The sequence below is a fragment of the Leptonychotes weddellii genome, chromosome 8 (genome assembly GCF_054177405.1).
Source record: "Leptonychotes weddellii isolate Sample4059 chromosome 8, ASM5417740v2, whole genome shotgun sequence".
Classification (NCBI taxonomy): domain Eukaryota; kingdom Metazoa; phylum Chordata; class Mammalia; order Carnivora; family Phocidae; genus Leptonychotes; species Leptonychotes weddellii.
This window is the reverse complement of record NC_138376.1, coordinates 8,663,399-8,688,849: the sequence shown is the minus strand read 5'-3', so window position 1 is coordinate 8,688,849 and position 25,451 is coordinate 8,663,399. Positions and strand designations below refer to the sequence as shown.

At 42.3% G+C, this 25,451-nt stretch overlaps 1 protein-coding gene across 1 annotated transcript; it reads left to right on the top strand.

Annotated features, from left to right (window-relative positions):
* The first annotated feature begins 1,484 nt into the window (after window positions 1–1,484).
* STMND1 (stathmin domain containing 1) lies at window positions 1,485–25,160 on the top strand. The gene is made up of 5 exons (XM_081827633.1): window positions 1,485–1,580; window positions 11,036–11,216; window positions 15,949–16,097; window positions 24,114–24,239; window positions 24,869–25,160. Exons 1-5 carry the CDS (start codon window positions 1,500–1,502, stop codon window positions 25,142–25,144), a joined length of 813 nt encoding a protein of 270 aa, XP_081683759.1. The 5' UTR covers window positions 1,485–1,499; the 3' UTR covers window positions 25,145–25,160.
* The last annotated feature ends 291 nt before the right edge of the window (window positions 25,161–25,451 follow it).

Below are 25,451 nucleotides of genomic sequence, written 5' to 3'. Positions count from 1 at the left end.
AAGGAAAGGAAAGGAAAGGAAAGGAAAAAGAAAAACCTCTCACCATTCATCCTGTACACTTTCATTAAACTTTGTCAAGAACATTTCATTGGTGTCTTTTGTGTCAAATTATTTTAGTTGAGAATTTTTTGTTCCCAGTTGGAATATTTCATGTGACTCATTATAACCATGAGTTAATACTTTCAGATATGTTCCCCAAACACCATCTGAGCCTTGTTTCAGCTTCATTCACAAATCCTTCAAGCTCCTTGCTCAGTAACTATAATGTTTCCACTTGAGTTTAATCCCCTCTTTCCTCGCTTCTCATTTTTAGTGAAAGGAAAATTGACAGGCAACACCATCCAAGCAGTAAGGAGAGGCAGTGAAATGAACTTAAATGCTATGATGTAAATAATCAGCTTCTTCTAACAGAGCTGACCAGTAACTTCCCCAGAAGGATCCAGGATTTTTACATTTCCAAGAATCCTTACTGGAATCTTCCTGGTGTTGTGGATTCATGGACCCACTGAGTCAGGCCACCCCATTCCTCATTCCAGATCCCTCATTAACTAGCCTCTCCACCGCAGTCTGAATCACTCAACCTCTCTGAGCCTAGGTTTACAGCCTGTAAAATAAGGGGTCGGTAAATGATGTCTAAGATCCCTTTCAGCTTTTTATTTTTTAATTCTTGAAAATAAAAATTAATTTAGAAATAGAACAAAAAGAAAAAAGAAATCCAGGAAAGAACCTGTTGCTCTTTGAGCAGTCTTCCTGGTCTGCCTGTTTTGGTGGATGACACCATTTTTATTTAATTCTCGGAGAGAAGTATGCCTAGCCAGGCACTTTCCCTACCATGTAACAGCTCACAAAACGCAGTCCCCATAAAAATGATTTGCATAACCCATTTCTCGGCTGCCGAGCTGTTATGATCCTAATGCCTGGTTTTCTTCATTGTGTGGGTTTCTGTTTGCGTGACCGTGACCGCCCTCCCCAGCTCTGCCTGTGACCCCGCCGTCGGGGGCCGTGGGTCTGTCTGCACTGCCTGCCTCCGCTCAGGAGCTGCTCGCGCGATCGGACTCCGCCGCCGCCGCCTTCCGCACGGTCCCCAGCGTCCGGGGGGCCCGGGAGAGGCTCCCACGGGGCCTTAGAAAGGAACAAATAAGAGGTCCCCGCAGGATGCCTTAGTCTAGGGTACTTGCAAAACTAACTCAGCCGGGCAGCGGGCTCCTCCCACCCCTCGCCTCCCTCTGCAGAGGGCTGCAGTTTGCATCCTCCTTGTGGTTTAGACGCCTCCGATCTTCCCGTTTCCAGTTACAAACGTCCCGCCGCCGCCCAGGTCCCAGGTCCGCGTGATGCGGTTTATTGTGGCAACAGTTCCCGGCAACTGCCCAGCTGCGGAGCGCCTCCAGCCCCGGCTCTCAGTGCGCAGGGGCGGGGGTGCAGGGCGCAGGGGCGCCGCAGGGAGCACCCCCGGGGGTGCATCGCCCGCCCGGCCGGAGGGGAAGCGCGCGGCGCGCGGCATGGGCTGCGGACCTTCCCGGGCTGCTGAGGACCAGAGACGCGTGCCCGCGCCCAGGAAGGGCTGGGAAGAGGGATTTAAGGTACAACAAGCAAACACAACAAACAAGCGGGCACAAAGCCGTTTGCCCCGCTTGGGGGGCGACTGGAGGCTGGAGCTGGGTCCGCAGGGGCTCACAGCCCTCCTGGGTGGGTGCGCGGGGTGGGAGCCGCTCTCTTCCCCGGTGTTTAACTGCTGTTGAATCCAGGACTCATCCTGCCACAGGATTAGCTTTGAGAGCCTTTTGTGTTTCAAGAACTTGCGGAGGTGGTCACACCCCAGGGCAGAGGCAGGAGTGGCAGGTAGAGCTGTGCGTTCTGCCCAGAGCTGGGGTTGGGGGTGATTCTCGGGGAGGGGGGGGGAGTGCGGGAGAGCTGCTGTACGTTATTGGCTTCCGGAAAGTGGGCCCTTTGAGAATTACTTAGAACTCGAAGAGATCGTGGAGGCCATCTGTCTGGCTGAGCCCTCTCGCTTACCTCCGGAGGACCCTGAGGCCCAGAGAGGTGGACGTCTTGCCTGAGGCTCCCCTGCTCAGCGGGGAGTCTGCTTCTCCCTCTCCACTCACAAATGAAACTGGGAACCCGCAGGGCTATGCCTTGGAGAGGGGTCACCCAAAGATAATATTACCGTATAATCTATCATCAAAAGCAGGATATTTTTAAGAGTGAAAAGGAGCACTATTAACAAATTTGCCCAGTCTGATTTAGGCCCATACAGTCCGCAGAAAACTGGGATTTACGGTCACCCTACCGAAAGGGCATTTTGGGGGCTACTGTCTAAAGAGCACACCTTTTTTTTTCAGCAGACGATGTGCCAGTGCATTTGGTGCCACTTACAGCAGCTACCGTGTAGGTGGCACACGTTCGGGGCTCTTGGGGCACATCATAAAACAAACCAGAGACTGGGGCTTAGGACCTGGTATCCACCATCTTGACACTGTTTTCTGCGTTCTTTCTTTCTTTTTTAAGATTTTATTTATTATATTTGACAAAGAGAGAGAGAGCACAAGCAGGGGAGCAGCAGAGGGAGATGGAGAAGCAGGCTCCCCGAGGAGCAGGGAGCCCGATGCGGGACTCGATCCCAGGACCCTGAGATCATGACCTGAGCAGAAGGCAGACGCTTACCCGGCTGAGCCACCCAGGTGTCCCTGTTTCCTGCCTTCTATCCCAACTGCCTCTGTCCCAGTTTAGGGCCCTATTACCTCTTGCTGGGTCTTCCTGCCTCTCCCACTGGCATCCTCCCTACCCCATCTGCCTCCCACACTGCCACTTTTCTTTCTAAGAAAAAAAAATCCCTGGAGTGTGCAAAACCCTCTACACGTGGTCCCGCCATTCTTTCTGAAGTCATCTTGTCCAGTCCCACATACTCCTGGGTCTGCCCCAGGAACCTGCAGTGCTCCCTTCCTCCGCTCATCAACTCCGTCCATGCTGTTCCCCATGCCATTCCCCCTTCCTGGAATGCCCTCCCCAGGCCCCTATTTCCAGTTCACCTGATGAATTCCTACTTAACCTTCAGCACTGAGCCCAAACACCACTGCTGTGACAGTCCTTTCTCACGTGGTAAATGTTTGTTTCAAACTCCTTCTGCCTCATAGATGTATTAGCTTCTTGGAAACAATTTGGTCATCTTTATCACTCATTATTGAATTAATATATAGGAATACATTTTTCTCCCTTTTTCCAAAAACTATATTAATGTGGGGCATGTAGGTGGCTCAGCCGGTTAAGCATCTGCCTTCCACTCAGGTCATGATCTCAGCGTCCTGGGATCGAGCCCTGAGTCGGGCTCCCTGCTCAGTGGGGATCCTGCTTCTCCCTCTCCCTCAGCCCCTCCCCACCACTCATGCTCTCGCTCTCTCTCTCAAATAAATAAATACAATTTTTTTAAAAACTATATTAATGTGACTTAAAATATTAACCCATTGTGCTTTTATTCTTTTCATATGAAAAAAATTTTTTTAATTTACTCTACTGGCATGATTACGAATAAGACTTCCATAGAAGGAAATTTTCACTATCTGTGTTTCTTATCTGGCCGTTAACCTTTGTTTCATTTCGTGGTTATTACTGAAAATGGTTTTGTTGAGCAGGAGGGAGGTAGAGCAGGAGGAAGTGATAAAAAGCAATCCTCTCTGGGTCCCTCTAAGCCGAGCTTCCTCAAGCTTGGGAGGGTTTCTGTGTTTCTTCCTGAAGTCCCTGGGTATGAAAGTCACTGTGTCGTGTCTCTGTTGGACTTCTGTCCAGTTCTCCTAACTGGTCTCTCTGGATCCTTCCTGCCCACCCCCACCTGTGCTCCAGCTTGTCCTCTTCATGACCTCCAGGGCAATCCTGAGTTATTACCTTCTCACACATATACCTCCTTCCCCACCCCAGGCACTTGACTTTGGAAATCTGATCCAGCAAAGGTATGATTATTAATTAAACACTCTCCAGCTATCAGAGCAGTGCTGCTTTTGCTAACTTCCTAAATGCACAGGCTGAGGGTTCAGTAGTTCACCGGTGTCTTTAAAATGAGATGAACGTGCTTGCTTGCATGAAATATTTATGTGTCTTAGCGGCACAACTTTAAAATATTCTGACTCGAACTTCTCAAGACCTGCCTACTGACTTTCTCCTCACTTTTACCTTAGTCTAAAGTGGTAAAAAGACATGGTAATAAAATAATGCACGATGAGAAAAGCATGGGAAACTTTTCTCAGTTGGAGAAATGTTCTTCTGTAGGATGAACTCCGAGTTTCCGGCTTCTTATGAAAGGGAACAGACTAGATTGGAATAGACCATCTCCAAGGGCCCTTCACAGTTTTTCCCTAATCTTTGACAAGAAAAGTCTTGTTTATCATCAGAATAAAAGGGACTAAGTGACTTCTTCTAGTCAAGATTTTTAAAAGATGATATTTCTGAGTGTTTTTGGAGGGTTGCTATTTGTTTTTACATTCATTAGATGTAAACTAGAAAAATCAAATTTTGAAGAATACATTTTTCCTATATGTCTGCAAGACAAACATTTTTAAAATGCATCTGCCAATAATGTGATTTAAGGTTTCAGCTCAGGGGAGACTTGACGGATGACTCCCTCCAACCTGTTTGGCAAATGTGTTTCCTGAAAGATTTAGAACACACCCTATGGTACCTCCAGACCCAAAACAAACAAAACACCAAAAACAACTCTGTCTGTAGTTAAAACTAGTATCTTTTTTGGAATGCTGATGATTCTCCTGCATCGCTGTTAGCTTAGAATTCTCAGCTTTTCAATTCTGTCTAAAATTGATAAGATTTTATCCCCAAGACAATGAAGTATAAAATATAATTGATACAAAATACAGAAACATATTGATTCTGTACTTCTACCACAACTTCATCTCTAGGAAAAAATAAAATCTCCCCCCACCTCCCCACCCCCACCCCCAGCACCACGGCAGATAGACTTCTCATTGGTGTGAAAATAAAAACCCTGCATGCATAAAAAGAACAAGAAATCTGTTTTGCCATACCCCGAGGGCCAGAGATATAATTAATTTGTAAATATCTCTGGTCTTTGAACTCTATTTTCCAGTCTAGATTATGAAATAGGGTTAAAATTTCCAGAATGTGTTGCACATAGATAAGATACTTGAAAGACAGACTTAGTTTTCCAAAGAGAAAAACCTTACATTTCTGCTCTGGAAACTGAAGGCTGGTATATGTAATTTTATGTCAAAAGATTGTGTTTCCTCTGCTACCATTTAAGCTTTGGTCACTAACACAGCTTGAAGGCAGACTGGGTCTAAGTAAGCATAAAAGGGCGAAGATCCTTGCTAAGGCCTGGGTTCATGGCTTTGATGAAACCATTGGGAGATCATGCAGGGTTGTGAAACTTAAATATACTCTGACTTGTAGATGACAGAATATCTTTGTGAAAAGCCACCTTTGAGACTGAGAATGTTCAAATTTGCTCTCAGCTCCAAAAAGGGCATTTTGTTTGTTGTGGTTAAATTTTTCAGGGTCTCCAATGGGAAATGTTAGATGGCAGCGTTCATCCCTATGTTTAACTCAGTGCCTTCCTAGGTCCAAAAACCGAAGGGTCTGCAAAATAAAACGAAGTTGTAAAATCACCTGTCTCACCATCACTGCAGATAATTGGTTTTTTTTTTTTTAAAGATTTTATTTATTTATTTGAGACAGAGAGAATGAGAGAGAGCACATGAGAGGGGGGAGGGCCAGAGGGAGAAGCAGAATCCCTGCCGAGCAGAGAGCCCGATGCGGGACTCGATCCAGGGACTCCAGGATCATGACCTGAGCCGAAGGCAGTCGCCCAACCAACTGAGCCACCCAGGCGCCCCGCAGATAATTGGTTTTTAATAGTTTATTTGGAAAGAGGGGCAAGAATACCTAACACGATTTTTGCTTTACCTTCAGCATGAACTGTGAGCCCCAGAAAAAGCATCAGTCTCCTTTTCTTTGTTATATGTAATAATACGGATTTATATATATTTGTGATATATGTGTGCATAAGTGTGTGTGTGTGCATGTGAAAGAGACCATGTCTGATATAATAGGATTATGATATAATAAACAATAATATGTAATGTCTATAAAGACTTTTCCTGGGTCGGCTTACCATACAGGGACCACACGGCAGTAACTATGTCTAGGAAGAAAGACAAATGGAGAGAGAAAGAAAAAGCACATATTTGCTCTCATGCTTTCTCCATATACCATTTGTATTTCAAATTGATTGACTTCTTGTTTGCTTACTTGTTTGTTTGTTCAGTCGGTCGCTTTTTCATACTTTCCCATGTAGTTAGTCCTGAAGCACAGATCTAATTAACCCTCAGCACAATAAAGTGATGTTGGTTTAGCTGGAGCGATCATGCTATGTAAAACTGGTGATGAGGAGGTATATGAGTCTCCCTATGAACATACGAGAATCCCTAACTGAATGACAAGAACCTGAGGGTGTTGGAGCCACCATGACCCAGCGACTGTGATTTCTACTTAGCCTCTGAGGGATTTCAAAGCACTTTGGAGAGCTTCCAGAAAGTGAACAAATGTGCTTAGCTTTTTTTTTTTTTTTTTTAATTTGTATGATTTTTATGGTGAGAGTACCAGGAGTTTCATGCTGTTGTCCTTTTTTTTTTTTTTTAATTCAATTTTCCCAAAGGGAATGCTTTCTGTTTAGTGCCTGGAGTCATAATTTCAAACCAGAGAGACCTCCCTCATTTATTTATTTTTTAAAAGATTTTATTTATTTATTTGACAGAGAAAGACACAGCGAGAGCAGGAACACAAGCAGGGGGAGAGGGAGAGGGAGAAGCAGGCTTCCTGAGGAGCAGGGAGTCCGAGGCGGGGCTCAGTCCCAGGACTCTGGGACCATGACCTGAGCTGAAGGCAGCCGCTTAAGGACTGAGCCACCCAGGTGCCCCAAGACCTCCCTCCTTTAAATGGAAGTTCTGAGAAATGTGCTGTCTTCCTTTCTAATGTTTCTGGGCCCGTCTCTTTCCCCCAGTTTCACTGCCACTGTCTTAGTTCACGTTCAATCAGATCTCACTTGGAAAATTGCAGTCATCATTACTGGCCGCCCTGCTCCGTCTCTTCCTTGCTTCCTTCAGCTCCCCTAGTTTGCACTAATCCCAGTGATTTTTCTAAAAACACATACCTGATTATTTTATTTTACTTCCATATAAAGAAATCCTATGAAGGATTCCTGTTGCATTTAAAATAAAATCAAATTCCTTGACTTTCCTTTCCCACCTCAGCACCTACCCCTTTATACCTCCATCTGTTTCTGCTCCACCGGAAAAATTCAAGTTCATATGCTCACAATATTGTTTCATACCCCATCTTTGTGTGTGCTTAGACTCTTGTCTAGAAGAATCCTTTCTTCTTGCCCACTTTTCTTCTTGGAAACTCATTCATCAAGACCCAATTCAAGCATCTTCTCTTCTTCAACACCTTCTGCTGCCCCAGCAAGATACAACGTGGTACTAGGGTACCAGGGCATTGCTGGAAATACTGGGGTTTGGAGGTAGGATCCTGGGGCCCTTCGAATACACAGGGGAGAAGAAGAGCACCCCTTGGGCCAACAAAACAAAATCAATAGACACGAGAAGAAGACCCAGAGGACAATACTCATAGAAGATGATTATGTTCTTAGGTCTCCTGGGGACACTGAGGAGGCTTCCTCTGGTATGTGTGTCTTAGATGCAGAAGAGGTTGGCCGATCAACCCAAGCAAGAAAAGAAGAGCCAGCGCTGAGAGGGAGGGGGCAGGGGAGTTAGAAGGAACTGGAGAAAAGTGTTCCTGAACATACCAATATTTAGAACATGCCGCTGCCTTTCCAAATAAATGACAGTTCTTTAAATTGAATTAATTTAGCTTTTTGAAAAACTCACTACATTTTTGTCTTACTTTTCTTCTCTTGCTGTGGGACTCTGAAAGATTTGATGCGGACCAGCATTCTGGGTGTTGTCTAAATCACATATGGGCCCTTTTTTTACAGAGTTTTGACCTATTTGCAAGCAACGGAATTGTAGTATGGAGAAATTGATATTCTTAAAAGGGAAAGGTGGGGTTGTACGCCAGGGCAGGATTTATGGAGGACCCTCTGGAAACCCATATTCATATAAATTGTGTACATCTTTGGATCCAGCATGTCCGTATCTGGGGATTTATTCTCATGGAATGATTGGGTGAGTTCACACTGATGTTTATGCACAGATAATATGCCATCAGTGTTCATTATATTGAAAATATATATATAAACACAGGTAGAAACAGCTAGATGGCCATCAGTAGGAATTGGTTAAACAAGTTGTGGTATATGTAATTACATAACAGACCACACTACAGTCATCAACTAAATGACTACTCCCCACCATTAAGTAGAATGAGGTAAACCTATAAACACTGACCTATATATCCCTATATACACTGACGGAAGCAAATGTCTCTGATACATTGTTAATGAAAAAAACAGGTTACAGAAATATAATACAATACCATTTAGGGGCACCTGGGTGGCTCAGTGGGTTAAGCGACTGCCTTCGGCTCAGGTCATGATCCTGGAGTCCCGGGATCGAGTCCCACATCAGGCTCCCTGCTCGGCAAGGAGTCTGCTTCTCCCTCTGACCCTCCCCCCTCTCATGTGCTCTCTCTCTCTCTCATTCTCTCTCTCTCAAATAAATAAATAAAATCTTTTAAAAAATAATACAATACCATTTAATATATAACCTGATTTAGTCACAAATAGCTTTATTAAAATATAATCCACATATCATACAACTTGCCCATTTAAAATGCACAATCCACAGTCATCACCACAATCTAATTTTAGAGCATTTTTATCCTCCCCACAAAAGAAACCACTATCCATTAGCAGCTAACCTCCACTTCCCAAGCAACCACTAAATCTATACTCTGTTTCTATTAATTTGCCTAGTCCGAATATTCGGTAAGTGGACCCATCTTTGCGTCTGGCTTCCTTCACTCAGCATAATGGTTTCAAATGTCACCTACATAGCAGCGTACTTCAATATTTTATTTCTGTTTATTGCCATATAATATTCTTTGGTCTGGATAGACCACATTATATTTATCCATTCATCAGTTGATGGATATTTGGGTTGTTTCTACTTCTTTAGATATTATGAACATTAGTTTTGAACATTTGTGTGCAAGGTTTTGTGTGGACATATGTTTTCATTTTGCTTGGGTATATATACCTAGCAGTGGAATTTTTGGATCAGATGCTAACACTCTGTTTGGCTTTTTTTTTTTTTTCTTTTAAGATTTTATTTATTTATTTGAGATAGAGAGAGAGCACACAAGCAGGGGGAGGGGCAGAGGGAGAGGGAGAAGCAGGCTCTCTGCTGAGCAGAGAGGCCAGTGTGGGTCTTGATCCCAGAATGCTGGGATCATGACCTGAGCTGAAGGCAGACGCTTAAACACCTGAGCCACCCAGATGCCCCTCTGTTTGACTTTTTGAGAAACCCTCAAACTGTTTTCCAAAGTGGCTGCATCATTTTATATTCTCACGGCACTGTACCAAGGCTCCAATGTCCCCACATCCCCGCTCACACTTATGTGGTTTTTTTCATTGTAGTAATCCTGGTAGATGTGAGGTGGTATCTCCTTCCGGTTTTGACTTGCATTTCCATAATGACTAATGATATTGAGCATCGTCATGTGCTAATTAGCCAATTCCAATTATTTTTAAAGATTCTATTTCTTTAAACAAACACATCTGGGAAGTTATATACTAAGATGTTAATAGTGCTTTTGTCTAGGGAATAGTACCTACTTACTTTCTACTGTGTTTCTGTATCATTCAGGTTCTACCAAAAGAACAGAACCAGGATTATGGCTCGCTGACTGGATAGATAGAGAGATAGATAGATAGATAGATAGATAGATAGATAGATAGATTACAAGGAATTGGCTTATGCGATTATGGGGGCTGGCTAAGCAAGTCCAAAATCCACACGATAGCATAAGCAGTCAGAAAGGACAGGTTGGAGTTGAAGATGCAGTCCATAGAATGAACTCCTTCCTCCTCAGGGAAACCTCAATTCTACTCTTAAGGCCTTCAATTGATTGGATGAGACCCACCCAGATTATCAAGGATACTCTCTTTTACTTAAAGTCAACAGATTGTAGACGATAACCACATTTACCAAATACTCTCTCAACAAGCACTTAGTATGATGGAATAGCAATACTGTAGACTAGCTTAGTTGACACGTAAAACTGATCATCACCAGTCTCCTTCTGTATTATTTATTTTTACAATGAGTCTGTATTACTTTTTTAATCAGCAAAAACAATAAAGATACTTTCATTAAAAAAAAAAACAACTTTTTACACCACAATATCTTTACTTTTCACACTTGATGAACGTGTTCATCTTGGAGTCATCCGGGGCGCTCAGCATAGTAGCTTGTACCTGATAGATTCCTAGTAGATACTATATCCATTTCTATTGCTGCTATGACAAATTGTCATACGCTTGGTGGCTCGCTACAACACAATTTTACTCTCTTCCAATTCTGGAGATCTGAAGTCCAAAATCAGTTCCACTGGGCTCAAGTCAAGGTGTCGGCGGGGCTGGTTCTTTTCAGCGGCTGCGAGGAAGGAATCCTCTTCCTTGTGTGTCCTGGCTTCTAGAGCTGAATTCCTCCCGTTCCTCGGCTGGTGGCCCTTCCGTTATCTGCTGCTAGTAGCATCTTCAGCGTGTCTCAACTTCTCCACTTCTGTAGTCGCGTCGCCCTCTGTCTCTGTCTCATAAGGACACTCGCAGTCACACCTGGGTAATCCAGGATCATCGAGCGATCTCGGAGCCCTTAAATGAATCACGTCTGCATGCAAGGTAACATCTCCAGGGAGCTGGGGCTATTCAGCCTCCACTCTGAGTACTAGTTGGCTGAATATTTGCAAAGCAGACCTTGTGATGTTGTTTCCATCTTCCAAGAAACCATTTTCTAAGAAATCTTGACTCTCACATGGAGCCGTTCCCTTTTCACAGGCTGATGTCGGTGGGACTCATTCCGGGGAGGACGGCAGGCCCCAGAGTGAAGCTGCACTATCCAAGGACACTTTGGGCAGCCCTGACAGCCTGGAAAACCAGGCTCCGCTGGGAAGCTTACCTGGAACTATCCCAGAAAGTCCCCCAGCTCTTAGTGAAAGAAACAGAAGAATAAATTCAGGTAATGGCCCTCATTTATATGAATCTCCACAAAATACTGTCTCTCTAAATATATTATATAATATACGGTAGCAACCCTTTTATCACAGTTTTGTGGACCAGGCGGTGCTCCAAATGGCAGAGTCCCTACCTCTGAGACATGAAGATGGAGCCTTAGGACTTCATTATGTGAATAAATAATGCTAACCATTAATCTTCTTGCAGATGAAGTAATTAAAACCATCTTGGTTTTTCTCTCTTTTTTTTTTCCTTTTTTCTTTTTTTCTTCTCTCTCTTTTTTTAAGCTAAGAGCCCTTACTGGTGGTTGGGAAACAAGCCTTAGTTAGAATAATACTCACACAGACTTTGGTTACATTCCTGTAAACTTCAGCTGTGTTCGCATCTTTCCAAGAGAAAGTTCTCCATTTGAAAAAGTAAATACAACCTACATCAAACTGTTTCCCCCGTGTCTCCCATCCAAAGGATCAGCAAATATACAAAACAGTCATCTTCCAAAAACACAGAAAAAGTCATTATGACCTGGTGTGCTCCCTAGAAACTATTTTGATTTTTCCCGTGTTTGTTTTTCTTTACTTGAGTTACCACTGCCCCACCCCCGGTGTTGATTTAAGAGCCTCTGAAACAAAGTGAGCTCAATAGAACTCAAGGAAAAATGCTCTGCTTTACTTGAGGGGAAGGCTTTCATGTCATTCCTCACCACTGTCATTTCTTCCGTAGGCACATGTCAGACCTGGAAAATAGATGGGTTAGTCGTTAAGCGTCTGCCTTTGGCTCAGGTCATGATCTCAGGGTCCTGGGATCGAGCCTCGCATCAGGCTCCCTGCTCAGTGGGAAGCCTGCTTCTCCCTCTCCCACTCCCCCTGCTTGTATTCCCTCTCTCGCTGTCTCTCTCTCTGTGTCAAATAAATAAATAAAATCTAAAAAAAAAAATAGATGGGTTAGTAAATGAGATTCTTTTCCTTGGATTTTGGGGGCACTCTCTACTAATGGTAGATTTCATATTAGCCTTCACCTGGTGGTTCTGATGTGAGGTAGGAGGTGGGGGATACAGCTGGGCAGCCCCTCCTCTCTCTGTGTGTCCGGCCAGCACGTATATTTTTTCTCAATAATTCCACTGATGGGAATTCCTCCTAGACCTCAGCATGGATGCTCAGTGTCTATGGTGCTAACAGACTGTAGACCGTAAGGTGCACGGGGACCCGGGCGAACCCTCGGTCATCCGTCCAGCGGAGTAGTGCTGACAGACACACCAGGCTGGGGAGGGAGCGAATTTTAAAGTAGGTGTTCCCAAGATGTGGTGTAAATTAGTTTCCAGGAAAGACCTTCCCACAGAATGAATAAGAACCTACGCTTTATATTTGTTTTCCGCCCGGTTTCTCTTCTGTCTCTTTTCTGCATCCCTGCTCTGCCCATCTTTAGAGTGTATTTGTTAAAAATTTCAAGTTTCACACGAACACTTCCCAAGTCTTTCCTTTAAAAAAAAAAAACTTATTTTGAATAATTTCAGACTTGAGGGAAGTTGCAAAAAACAAAGAATGCCTGTATTCTTTCCCCCAGATTCCCCAAATTCTAACATTATACCACATTTGAATGTGATATAATTACATGCATCACGATCCCTCTCTCTCCCCCTCCTTCTCTCTCTCTCACTCTCACACACACACGTAGGTTTTTTCTGAGAGCAAATCGCAGACATAATGACACTTTACTCCTAAGTACACCAGTATGTGTTTCCTAAAACAAGGATATTCTTTGCACAATCACAGGACAAGGATCACAATCAGCAAATTACCCCTTATGCAGTACATTATCTCATCTGCATATTTAAATTTTATCAATTGTCTCACAAATGTCTTTTATAAATAAATTTCATGTTCAAGATCTAATCCAGGATCACATGTTTAATTTAGGTATCATGCGGTGTTTTTCTCCTTTAATCTGGAGCCAGTCCCTCAGCTTTTCTTTGTCTTTTATCAGATTGATGTGTTTGGAGACATAAGCCATTTACTTTGTAGAAACTTCCTCAGTTTGTGTCTTTCTGATATTTCCTGACGATTATCTTCAGGTTATCCATTTTTAGCAAAAATACAAAAAATGATATTATACCCTGTTTAGTACATCAAATCAGGAGGTATGCGATATCTATATTTGACCTTTATTGCTTTTTTTTGTCTTGCAAACTTTTTTTTTTTTAAAGATTTTATTTATTTATTTGACAGAGAGAGAGATAGCGAGAGAAGGAACACAAGTAGGGGGAGTGGGAGAGGCAGAAGCAGGCTTCCCGCCGAGCAGGGAGCCCGATGCGGGGCTCGATCCCAGGACCCTGGGATCATGACCTGAGCCGAAGGCAGACGCTTAACGACTGAGCCACCCAGGCACCCCAGCCTTGCAAACATTTTTTAATGTAAAATTTATCAATCTTTTCTTTTACTGAATCTGGAATTTGAGTCATAGTTAGAAAGCCTTTCCCTATGCCAGAGTTAAAGATGAATTCACCTACGTTTTCTTGTACGACTTCACTTTTTACACTTACGAAGAATTTCTAGCCTTGTGAGAAAACGCTAATCTATATGTTAACTGCATAGGAAACAGAACTGTATGTTCAGTATGATGTCAAATTTGTAAAAATAAAATTTGATATAGCAACAATGGTAATCTCTGAATGGTAAGAGGATGGGCATTTTTCTTTTTTTCTATACTTTCCAAGTTTACTCTGATAACCATGTATTACTTTCATAATCAGAAAGAAGCATCATGTCACTTTCCCACATTCCCCCAATCATCTTCAGCATCCCGAGAAATCACAAGGATTAGTTGCAAGACCGTCATAGTGGAGGGGTTTCTTTGTAGGTTGACCCCCGTCAATGTCAAGCCAGTATTCTGGTGGACTCAGAAAAATAAATTGATCGAGATGGTTGTTTTTATTTCATAATCATTTTAATAATTTTATTACGTTAGTGATAGTTGTCGACTATGGCATTCTCTTTAGAAGCATCCTGATGGGACGCCTGGGTGGCTCAGTCAGTTAAGTGCCTGCCTTCAGCTCAGGTCATGATCCCACGGTCTTGGGATCGAGTCCTGCATCGGGCTCCTTGTTTAGCGGGGAGTCTGCTTCTCCCTCTCGCTCTGCTGCTCCCCCTGTTTGTGCTCTTTCTCTCTCTCTCTCTGACAAATAAATAAATAAAATCTTAAAAAATATATATATAAGCATCCTGAGAGGGGAAATGGACCATGCAGTGCAGCTCTTTCCATGACCTTGGGGAAGGAGGTGGCAGAGAACACGGGTATTGAAGTCAGACATTCTTGGATTCAAATCCTAGTTGATTCTCTTCCTACCTGTGTCACCTTAAGCAAGTTAATTCGCCTCTCTCGTATAGTTTATTTATACAATAGGGATAATGGTAACTCTGTCACAGAAGTCACAACGTTACAAAGTATGTAAAGTACCTAATATGATGCCAGGCACCTCAGTGCTCAGTAAGTAATAACTATTACTTTGACCCTTCCAGATAAGCCCTTCTCAAAGAAAAAAAAAATCCTCCTAATTCTTTGAAGAGGATTTACCTCTAACTTTTTATTGAATTTTTCTCTATTGTTTCAAGCTTTAGTTTACTAGTTTACTGACTTGAAAGACATGTTTTACCACTCTAGCACTCTTTAAAGTGAAAATTGAGTCTATTTCAAGGGTAGAAGACCCAGCACTGGACGAGAAATGAGATTATTGGCAATTTGTTGAAGTTACTTGCAGTGGTCAATAGAGAAGTCTCTTGTAACAAGTTGAATATTCTGAAGTGAGAAACATCTGGCTAGTGTGTGTGTGTGTGTGTGTGTGCACGTTTTTTTTATCTTCCCGCTACAAATTCATGAAAACTGTCTTTGTTAACCAGTGAGGTTAGAAATTTTCATAAAAAGACTCAGTCCACTAGGTGGAATGAATCTGGTTACTATCAGGACTTCCCAATGATTACAAAACAGAAGACAGCCCATTTCTGAGGACTCCTCATTGCACCTTTATTTTATAATGTGAGTCTGTAAAAACAGATGCTTGCTTGTTTATTTGTAGAACTGGGTGATTTCTATTGGGGGGATCTCTCTTATTAGTGCAGTTTATAAAGGCTCCCCAAGAAACTGTTTCAGTGCCATTTTTAGAAACAATAATAAAAATGTAGCTGATATCACTTGACTTCAATTGTGATTTGGTTCAAAGACTCTTTTCAAAAAGGCATACTCTTACTTACATAGATTTAGCAGATAGCGTCATTGTAAACTCAAGGTTGCAGAACTAGAAGTCTCTTGGCAACATCCCACTGTTTATCCTTTGTATACAAAGCATAGAAACCAAACTGCAGCTCAGAAGAGTCACTGGAAGAATATCTCCTTCCTAGCTGTGCTTTAGCTTCACAATTAGCGTAGAAAACCCATGTAGTCATACTCAAGTGTGTAAGTGTTGTTACAACAAAAAAGTAGTACGTAGCAGCACATGAAAGACTTCTTTTTATGTTAATACGGGGCCTGCTAAGTAAACAGTATATTATGCTGATGTGTATCCTCTGTAAAAACATTAAGAATTTGAACTTCAAACAATTCAAAGATTTATAATAGAAACAGATATATAGGTAAGAGTGCTGAGACTAAGATTTAGTTAAGTAACCTGATTTATAAGGCATCCATTTAGCATCTGATTGATAAAATGTTCATGCTTACATTTCTATTCCTTCTTTCTTTCCCTTTAGACCTAGTGACCGGATTAATCCATAAACCCCAACCCCTAGAGAGCCGAGAGCGACAAAAGTCATCAGACATTCTGGAGGAATTAATTGTTCAAGGAATAATACAAAGCCACAGCAAAGTATTTGGAAATGGAGAATCCTATGATGTCATGGCAAGTAATTCCATAATTAACATTAGCTTATAGTTAAAAATAGCAATAGAATAGGATCGGTAGCAAGTTACATTCTGCAAACTCTTCAAGTCACCATGCAGATTGTAGCATTTAGCTAAGCCAGTTTTTTCTCCCATAAATTCTCTCTCCTGTCTACACATCACCCTTCTCTACAGATTCACAAAGTGCCCTAATCATTTTTTTCAAGCTTATTTATTTAAGCAACCTCTAACCCCAATGTGAGGCTTGAACTCACGACCCCGAGACCAAGAGCTGCATGGTCCACCAACTGAGCCAGTCAGGCACTCCAGAAATTGCTCTAATCTTCAATGATTAATGAAGCCAATAAAACATCTTGGGTTTTACTGAATTTGAGAGACAGTAAGCCCCATTGAATAACCTGCCTTCATTCTTGGAACAATTTTTATTAAGCCTTACCTGTGTACTAGGTATTATGACTATAAAACTGAACTCCGATTTCTGTAATAGGGAAATACACCTAAATACCAAAGCTATAACAGACATGCTTATATACACCCTAAGGTCAAACATGAGGAAATGAATACAATGATAAAAATCCTCATACTCTAATTTTTTTTCTTTGTTGATTCATCTTGACTAACTGATCATTGTTTTTCCTTAGTGTGGGCAGTATTTTTACTTTGATTTTAACTGGTTGTGGGCCAAGTCTTGAGTCCTTAATTTTTTAATAAGTTCTAAGCCCGTGAAGAGGATAGCAGGTGTTGTTTTGGTCTGTTTTCTCGTTTGTTTGTTTGTTAACCAAAGCGCCCAGGCAACCCCTATCATCCTAAAGAAGATGGAAAGAAGAATTAACAGAGAAAAGAAGCCTGAGCAGAAATGAGTAAGAAAAAAAAGAAAGACACAGAAATGACGGAAGTAGGGACCAGAAGGAACATCAAAGTCTCCTCTATGGTTGCCTGTCCCTGTCTTGTAGGGAAAACAACTAACTGGGAATAAAAAAGATGCATTATTTAAATTAAGTTTGCCACCTCGACCAAGTCACTTAAGTGTTTGAATAAAGGTAATTTCCTTCTCTGCGTGTAGGAAGTGCTGAGAACTCATGAATAAAAGCCAAAGTGGCATTTTCTTTTGAAGAAGGAAAATACGTCCTGCAGAAGGTATTTGGGGAAAAGAGAGGAGATCGCGAAACCTCATGAATGATATTATCGGGCTGCCAGTAATAAGAGAGTGTAGGGGTCAGGGGATGGTAAAAATAGATGATATAATGGAAAAGATAATGCCAGTAAAATGACAGTTTACATCTGGGTGACGCTATTGTGATACGGGGCACTTTAGAATACCGTATCTTATTTGAAAGTACTAGAAGATGGGTCTTTAACATGGAAAACGAAGGGAGGGATTTTTTTTCTAGCTGTTGGGGAGTGTCTGGGGGTCAGAAAAAAGGAAGGTGTCTCAAAAGGAAAAAGACAGGAGAGCAAACTGGAGGAGGAGGATGGATTATGAAAACTTTCAGTAGCGAAGCAATGCCTTCTTTAGGGAAATGCTGTAGAACCCTGATGCTAACAGCATTAAAACATCTGTCAGTGATTCAAACGCCAGAGATAAATGAGTTCAGACTGAGTCTTTACAAGGGCACCAGCAGAGTTCATTAATATAAACTACAGCATGAAAGAAATATATCTATTGAAAAATGACAACTATGGGCTTGACCTTCAATAACATCATTAGGTGAGCCCAAGAGGAAGACTGGAAATGGAATTGTTGTCAGGAGCCTAGCTGGAGTGTTCTCAAAAAGATCTAAAGGTCACAGGACCACAGAGGTAGGCAAGAATAACACATTTCATTTCTTTTGCTTTTTGCTTTGCAATTGGGCCATGATGTCCCAGCATAATCCAGACTTGCAACAATACAGCTGTGTGTTTTATCGCCTAGGGCCGTGGTCCTTAACCTGGTTGCACATTCAAATCACCTAGGAAGTTTTCAAAAAATCCCAGTGCCCAGGTCCCACCTGGGACCAGTGACTGGGGGGTGAGCCCTGGCTATAGAGTTCCCAGGTGATTCCGGGGGGCAGCTCAGGCTGAGAACCACTGCCCTGAGGTTTCTACCAACGTGGACACAAAATCCTCAAATTCATCATAAAGCTGCAAAGGGTTAAATCTTTTGAAATTGAATTCTCGGGGCATCTGGGTGGCTCGGTCCATTAAGTGTCTGCCTTCAGCTCAGGTCATGATCCCAGGATCCTAGAATCGAGCCCCACATTGGGCTCCCTGCTCAGCGAGGAGTCTGCTTCTCCCTCTCCCTCTGCCTGCCACTCCCTCTGCTCATGCTCTCTCTCTCAAATAAATAAATAAAAATCTTTAAAAAAAAAAAAGAAATTTAATTCCCCCATTCATTATGAAAAAAAATTCTAAATTGTTCCTGAAAATGTTATTATAATGTTATATATATTATTATAATAAATATATATGTTAATGTTATAATGTTATAATAATTATATATGTATTATTATATATTATATATAATTATATAATTAATATTATAATGCTATAACACACTTTCAGGTAGAGGACTAAGGATATACCCAGGAACATATGGAAATGAAGGAGAGATAGAATTGTACAGTGTCACAGGTAAAGTCTCTCGATTCAGGTGTAGTGAGAACATATGTATATCAGACACCAGGTGTCTTCATATTCTAGGAAAAGTTAGGAGGCCAATGTACAAAGATGAGTGAATACTGAAAGGGGAACCATACTAAGAACAGAAATATTATTAGACAGTTCATTCTTTTAATTATCCAATATTTAATAATAGTTAATTGGATCATACTTTTATTTATACTATCATACTTAATTGGATAGTTAATTGGATCATACTTTTAACTATCCAATATTTAATAATGTGTTTTGAGGAAAAAAAGAACAGATGATAAAATTGGATAAAAAAAAAAAAGCCAAAAGGGATGTAAATGTCAGCAGTTCCTACAATGTGATGAAGCCAACTAGATGTGTAACACAATTTCTTCATTGATATCAAAAAAATCTTTTAAATCAAGTATCTGGGAGGAATGGAATAATTAATGGAGACTACTTTAAAAACAAGACTTCTTATGTAGACCAAGAGTATAAATACAAGGGAATGTTAGATCTGTCCTCTTCTGCAATTTGGTTCTCATGTAGAGGGAAATATAAGAGAAGATTCTGTAAAGTGAGGGTCCTCTGCTCATCTGCTGAATCAGGGGACAGCCCCCCCACCCCATGGACCAGTCTCTCCCTGGAGTTCCATGGCAATATCTATCCCCCATGGCTCCCATTCATCTTTTTTTTCTTAATTTTTATCATTTGCTTGTTAGCAAATACTACAGCAATTCCATAGTGCCCCGCCCACCTCAGATAACATGCTTTCAAGCAGATTCATACTAATAGAATATACCCTCACTCAGAAGGAATTATAATGATATGTAAGGAATATAATATTAAGCTAAATATCAGACTAAGTGAATCTTTCAGTATACTTTAAAACATTCTAAAGAGACTTAAGTGGCTGTATTACAAATGTGTATATACTTTATATACACATGAAACTATGTGTCTGGATGGGTATAGATCCCTACAAGAGTTGTACTTGGCTCTCATTTATCCACGTTGGTACTGTCTACTTGAAGTGTCTTTTCTCCTAAACTCCTTTTTCCCCGTCTCTAAACCCGCCCAGGGTCTCCAAACACAAGACTCCGATTTCTCTATTGACTCCTTCTGTCTCTGGCCAAAGTTTATTCCCTCCTCTCGGCAACTTCTGTGTGTGGTAACCTTCATTAGAGTGAGGGAGTTGGTTCACCTTGCATCAGAGTCTCTAACATTGTTAAACCTCATGAGGAGTTTTTTAAGGAGGAGGACATGGACTGGGTGAGACTAATGTCAGCTAACACCATGGCCTTGCTGGATGGCCTCAAGGGATGGAGCAGGAATGGCAGGAAGCTTGGACCCGTTCTGTGCACAAGACTCTAGTGAGGGAACTTAGCCAACGTAGTTCATCTGTGGGTCAACAGTTAATTAGGGAAGCTCTGAGGAATCCACAGTGGCAGCAAAAGGAATATATACGAGCAAGGATGGCTGGAAATAAGATGCAAACCTTATCACAGCATCTTTGGGCATAGCAGTCCTCTGCTGGTATTCTTAAAGACAATCATTGAACTAGCAACTTCTATAGGTTTTAGAGTCGATTTTTTTTTTTTTAGTTTCTATGAGTAGCACCTCTCTGAGTGTAATGTTATCATTGTTATTTTCAAGTGCCGACAGTTGGTAAATCTTGACTTCAGAAAATCCAGTGGGAAAGAATACAGATATTTTCCCTCAGGTCTTTCAAGGAAAGGAATAGGGCTGCACAGAGAGGATTCACTTCTGGAAGCAGGAGGAAGTACTTGATTTTGTAGGTGTCATCTGGGATAAAGTCACAGGAAGAGTCCACCCAGACCCGAAATCCCACGTCTCTCAGAACTACTCAACTACTTTAGTCAAGATGCAGACTCCTGTGGAAACCCTCACAGAGTCTTTCTTCATTGAATCTGAGATTACCATTTCATGTTCTTTTAGCCCTCCATGAGTGAACTTCCCAAAAAACTGTTTTCATACTAATTTCACAGTATCTTTAGCTGAACCACTACAGCAAGAACATCCCTCTTTGCAGCAAATAGCTTTTGCCAGCAGAGAGCCTGAGAGCCAATTGTCATAAAAATAATACAGTGATGGGGGAGGGGAGCTTGCTTTGACCAACATCCCACGGTTTTCATGTAGTGAAAAACTTCTCACCACATAAAACTGTCTGATGGCTGTAACTGAGCCAGAACTTCAACAAATGTTTCCCTCTAAAAGGCTTTCCGAGAATCATGGTTCTTAAAGCTGGAAGGAACCCTAGTGGTCCTCGGCCTCCTCACTATTTTTCCATGAAAGAAAACAGAGTCCAAAGAGAAGAGGTGCTTTGTCTAGGTGACACCATGGGTATTAGTGGTCGACCCAGGTTTAAAGCCCAGGACTCCTGCTGGCCCCTGTGATTCGGGTTCCCATTCCTGTCCTTCAAGACAAACACTGTAACTTGGTGATGATTCTGTGTTGAAAAAAGCCACCGCTTGAAGACATGAGCAGACATCTCTCCAAAGAAGACATCCAGATGGCCAAGAGACACAGGGAAAGAGACTCAACATCACCCATCATCAGAGAAATGAGAATCAAAACTACAATGAAATATCACCTGACACCTGTCAGAATGGCTAAAATCAACAACTCAAGAAACAAGAGGTGTTGGCGAGGATGTGGAGAAAAAGGAACCCTCATGCACTGTTGGTGGGAATGCAGGCTGGTGCAGCCAATGTGGACAATAGTATGGAGGTTCTTCAAAAAGTTAAAAATAGAACCGTCCTATGATCCAGTAATCGTACTACTGGGTATTTACTCAAAAAATAAAATAAAACACTAATTCAGAAGGATACATGTGCCCCTATGTTTTTAGCATCATTATTTACAATAGCCAAACTATGGAAATGGCCCAAGTGTCCATTCACTGATGCATGGATAAAGAAGATGTGATATATATATACACACACAATGGAATATTACTCAGCCATCAAAAAGAATGAAATCTTGCCATTTGCAACAACACGGATGGAGCTAGAGAGTATTCTACTAAGTGAAATAAGTCAAGTCCGAGAAAGACAAATATCATATGATTTCACTCATATGTAGAGCTTAAGAAACAAAACAAATGAACAAAGGGGAAAAAAAGAGAGAGCAACAAGCCAAGAAACACTCTTAACTATAGAGAACAAACTGATAGTTATTAGAGGGGAAGTGGCCGGGGCGGGGGGCGGGGGAGATGGGGAAACAGGTGAAGGGGTTTAAGGAGGGCACTTGTGATGAGCCCTGGGTGATGTATGGAAGTGTTGAATCACTCTATTCTACACCTGAAACTAATATTACACTGTACGTTAACTATACTGGAATTAAAATTTAAAACTTCATTTAAAAAGTCCTTGCTTTCACTAAATGAAATGTAATGACCATTTCCTGAGTGATTACTGATACTTCCTTAAGAAAGAAAATCCTGTGATATAAGTATTATTAAAATGTCATTTTTTTTTAAAGATTTTATTTATTTGTTTAACAGAGAGAGACACAGCGAGAGAGGGAACACAAGCAGGGGGAGTGGGAGAGGGAGAAGCAGGCTCCCCGCTGAGCAGGGAGCCCGATGTGGGGCTCGATCCCAGGACTCTGGGATCATGACCTGAGCCGAAGGCAGACGCTTAACGACTGAGCCACCCAGGCGCCCCTAAAATGTCATTTTTAAAATGACAAAAGCAAGGCTTACAGAGCTTAAGAACTCAGGCCAAGACACACCATGGCCAAGCCAGGGCTCAAACCTAGGTCTGTCTGAGTCTTGGTTTGGTATCTTTTTCTATCGTGCTGGACCTCTTCTCTGTGGATGTATTTTCAGTATGGGCAGTCTTATAGTATAAAGAAACAGTCTTTTAGGTATTACAATGGATATCAATAGTTCTTTTGTCTTTAAAATTCTTTAGAGAAATTACCTAGAACAATCGGTTTATTTATAATGAAACCCCAGAGTTCATTGGGACCTTCCCCGGTTGTCATAAATCTATATATTCTGACCTAGAAGGACATTTGCAGTAAATTAAGTGAAAAAGGCAAATTGCAGAGCCTGGGGAGGGTATAATCCCATTTGTTTGGCTTAACATTACAGAGATACTACACATACATATGTATATAAATATATGTGCATAGAGAATTCTGGAAAGACACATACCAAACTCTAGTTCATGCTGATGAATAGGATTGGGGACCAGGTGGTTAAACCGAAGCCTAGGAAACTATTTGTGTATTGCTTTACTTTTTCATGACCAATGTAGGTTATGAAAAATTAATTTCTAGGGGCGCCAGGGTGGCTTAGTTGGTTAAGCGTCTGCTTTCAGCTCAGGTCACAATCTCAGGGGCCTGGGACCCAGCCCTGCATTGGGCTCTCTGCACAGCAGGACTCTGCTTCTCCCTCTCCCTCTGCACCTACCCCTGCTCATGCTCTCTCTCTCTCCCTCAAATAAATAAATAAAATCTTTAAAAACATTTTTTAAATTAATTTTTAAAAAGAAAAAGTATGTACATTAAAACTTTCTTTATAAACCCTTTACAACGGGCGCCTGGGTGGCTCAGTCGGTTAAGCGACTGCTTTCGGCTCAGGTCATGATCCCGGAGTCCCGGGATCGAGTCCCGCATCGGGGTCCCTGCTCGGCAGGGAGTCTGCTTCTCCCTCTGACCCTCCCCCCTCTCATGTGCTCTCTCTCATTCTCTCTCTCTCAAATAAATAAATAAAATCTTTAAATAAATAAATAAATAAACCCTTTACAACAATTTTACTCTTTTATAACTAGAAATTGTAATCAGAAAGTCATTATCCCTGCTTTAAACTACAGAAAGGGTAGTAGTCGGGGATGTTTCCTAATGTCATGAAAACATTCTCAAAGTCCTGACTCAAAGGCCAGCCCAGGGTCACTGCTCAGTAATTGTTAATTCTCTCCTTTTTGAGACCCAGAGTACTAAAACCCAATCTCGATCCCAAATGAAAGGCCTTTGTAGCCTGTGGAATATTACAAAATTATCAGATTTAACTTTTTACCTTGAACTACACATTCATCGCTCATCCGCTACATTTCTCTGCCTTGTGCTTGTTCTCCAGAATTCTCCAGAATGTTTTCTTCTCCTGAATCCTCTTCTGGCTCCAGAACATCTTTACATTCTTTCATGGGTTTCAGGAAGAGCCTGTTGTTTTTTCTAGACATCTCGAAGACTTTTTTTTTTTGAGGAATTAGTTCTGTTGTTCCCAGCGTTCACATGGTGGTTTTAACTCTGCCAAAATACCTGTGTAGATTTTTAGGACTGACATTTTACACTGTGTGTATTCTGCCTCTCCTGGATCTCTCCTCAGCCCCTGAATAACGTTTGTTTCTCCCTTTTGAAAACTGTCTTCCTCCAGGTAAACACGACGCCGCTGAGAAAGCTGCCAGCCAGGCTGAAAAAGCTTAAGCTCAAAAAGGAAGCAAAAGCATTCACAATGAACGACCTGGAAGAGAAGATGCAGGCGGTGGAGAGGCGCAGGAAGGTACCCGAGCTCTCGCCTGAGCAGGTTGCCTGCTGAAATGCACTCACATAGGCCTTTCCTATCTGGTGCTTTGAGATTGGGATCAAGTATTTGAGTAAACTGTATGCTTCCTGTGCTGTATGTGTAATTTTCCTTGAATTCTCTTTGTGGGGTGCAGGGGTAAATCAACATCTTGAAGCTGGCTGAATGCCGGTTTCATCCATGTAGGCTCAGGAAGCAATGTTCCCTTCTGAGTATGGAGTCTTCTTCATAGGGAAGAAGAAAAGCTTCAGTTGGGGCGGGGATGGGAGGAGGCATTGTGGGGGAGGATGGAAGCTGAGGGGAGGCCGTGCAGACCATCAGAGGACACCTGGTCCCCATCACCCTCTGTCCCCCATCCCGTCAGAAGCAGCCTGCCCAGCTGTGGGCTGCCGACCTCTGTCTCCATCCTCCTACCTGGCCGCTCGAAGACCAAGGGCCACCCAGAAGCTGCAGGAGCGGAGGGAGTGTGTCTGTCCTCCACAGTAGTGCCTCAACCCGTGTTTGTGAAGTGACTGAATGATGAAATGGACAAGCCATATGGGTTCATTTCAGGTATAGGCATGATCAAGTTATTTGGCTCATTTTTCTTCTTTCATACTGCTTTTCAGACTAAAGAAGAAGACATAAGGAAAAGGCTGAGGAGCCATCGACTTTTGGCCAATCATCCGGATGCAGCGGAACCGGTTGGGGCTGAGGTTCCCTCTGCCAAAGGACTCGACACTGTGACCTCTGCCGAGTTTGAGCCCGCGCACCTGCAGGGAGCAAAGCCTCTGAAGAGGAAGAAGAACAATGCAACCTCTAATGAAAAAAACTTCAGTTACGAAGGACTTGGGGTGGTGGAGTCAGACTGGTCCTACAACCAAGCGGATGATGCATTTGAATAAAGCCACCTCACCCGAATTTCGTGAAAAGGTGCCCATTCTCCCTGGTTGTGACCATCTTAGTCTGTCGCGTGTTTTTCCTGGTGGCCTGATCTCCCCCCACTGGGACGCGCCGTGGGTGGGGGAATGATTATGTAAGTGGCAGGGCTGATCTGAGTAAATGGAATGCCGCTGCTAGCGAAAGGGAAAAAAACCAAGAAGATTTGACTAGCTTCCAGATGATAGAGTTGGCATTCTCCTCCAGTGTGACTTCAAACATCGTGAAGATGTCTTTATGGATCCTTCCCAGCTTACATCAATGTGCCAGATG

Bases quoted from the DNA above. Each gene is read 5' to 3' on its own strand.
- STMND1 (XM_081827633.1), top strand. From the start codon at position 1,500: ATGGGCTGCGGACCTTCCCGGGCTGCTGAGGACCAGAGACGCGTGCCC. The intron at 1,581-11,035 runs GTACAACAAGCA...CCCTTTTCACAG, and splicing joins GCTGGGAAGAGGGATTTAAG to GCTGATGTCGGTGGGACTCA. The intron at 11,217-15,948 runs GTAATGGCCCTC...CTTTCCCTTTAG, and splicing joins AAACAGAAGAATAAATTCAG to ACCTAGTGACCGGATTAATC.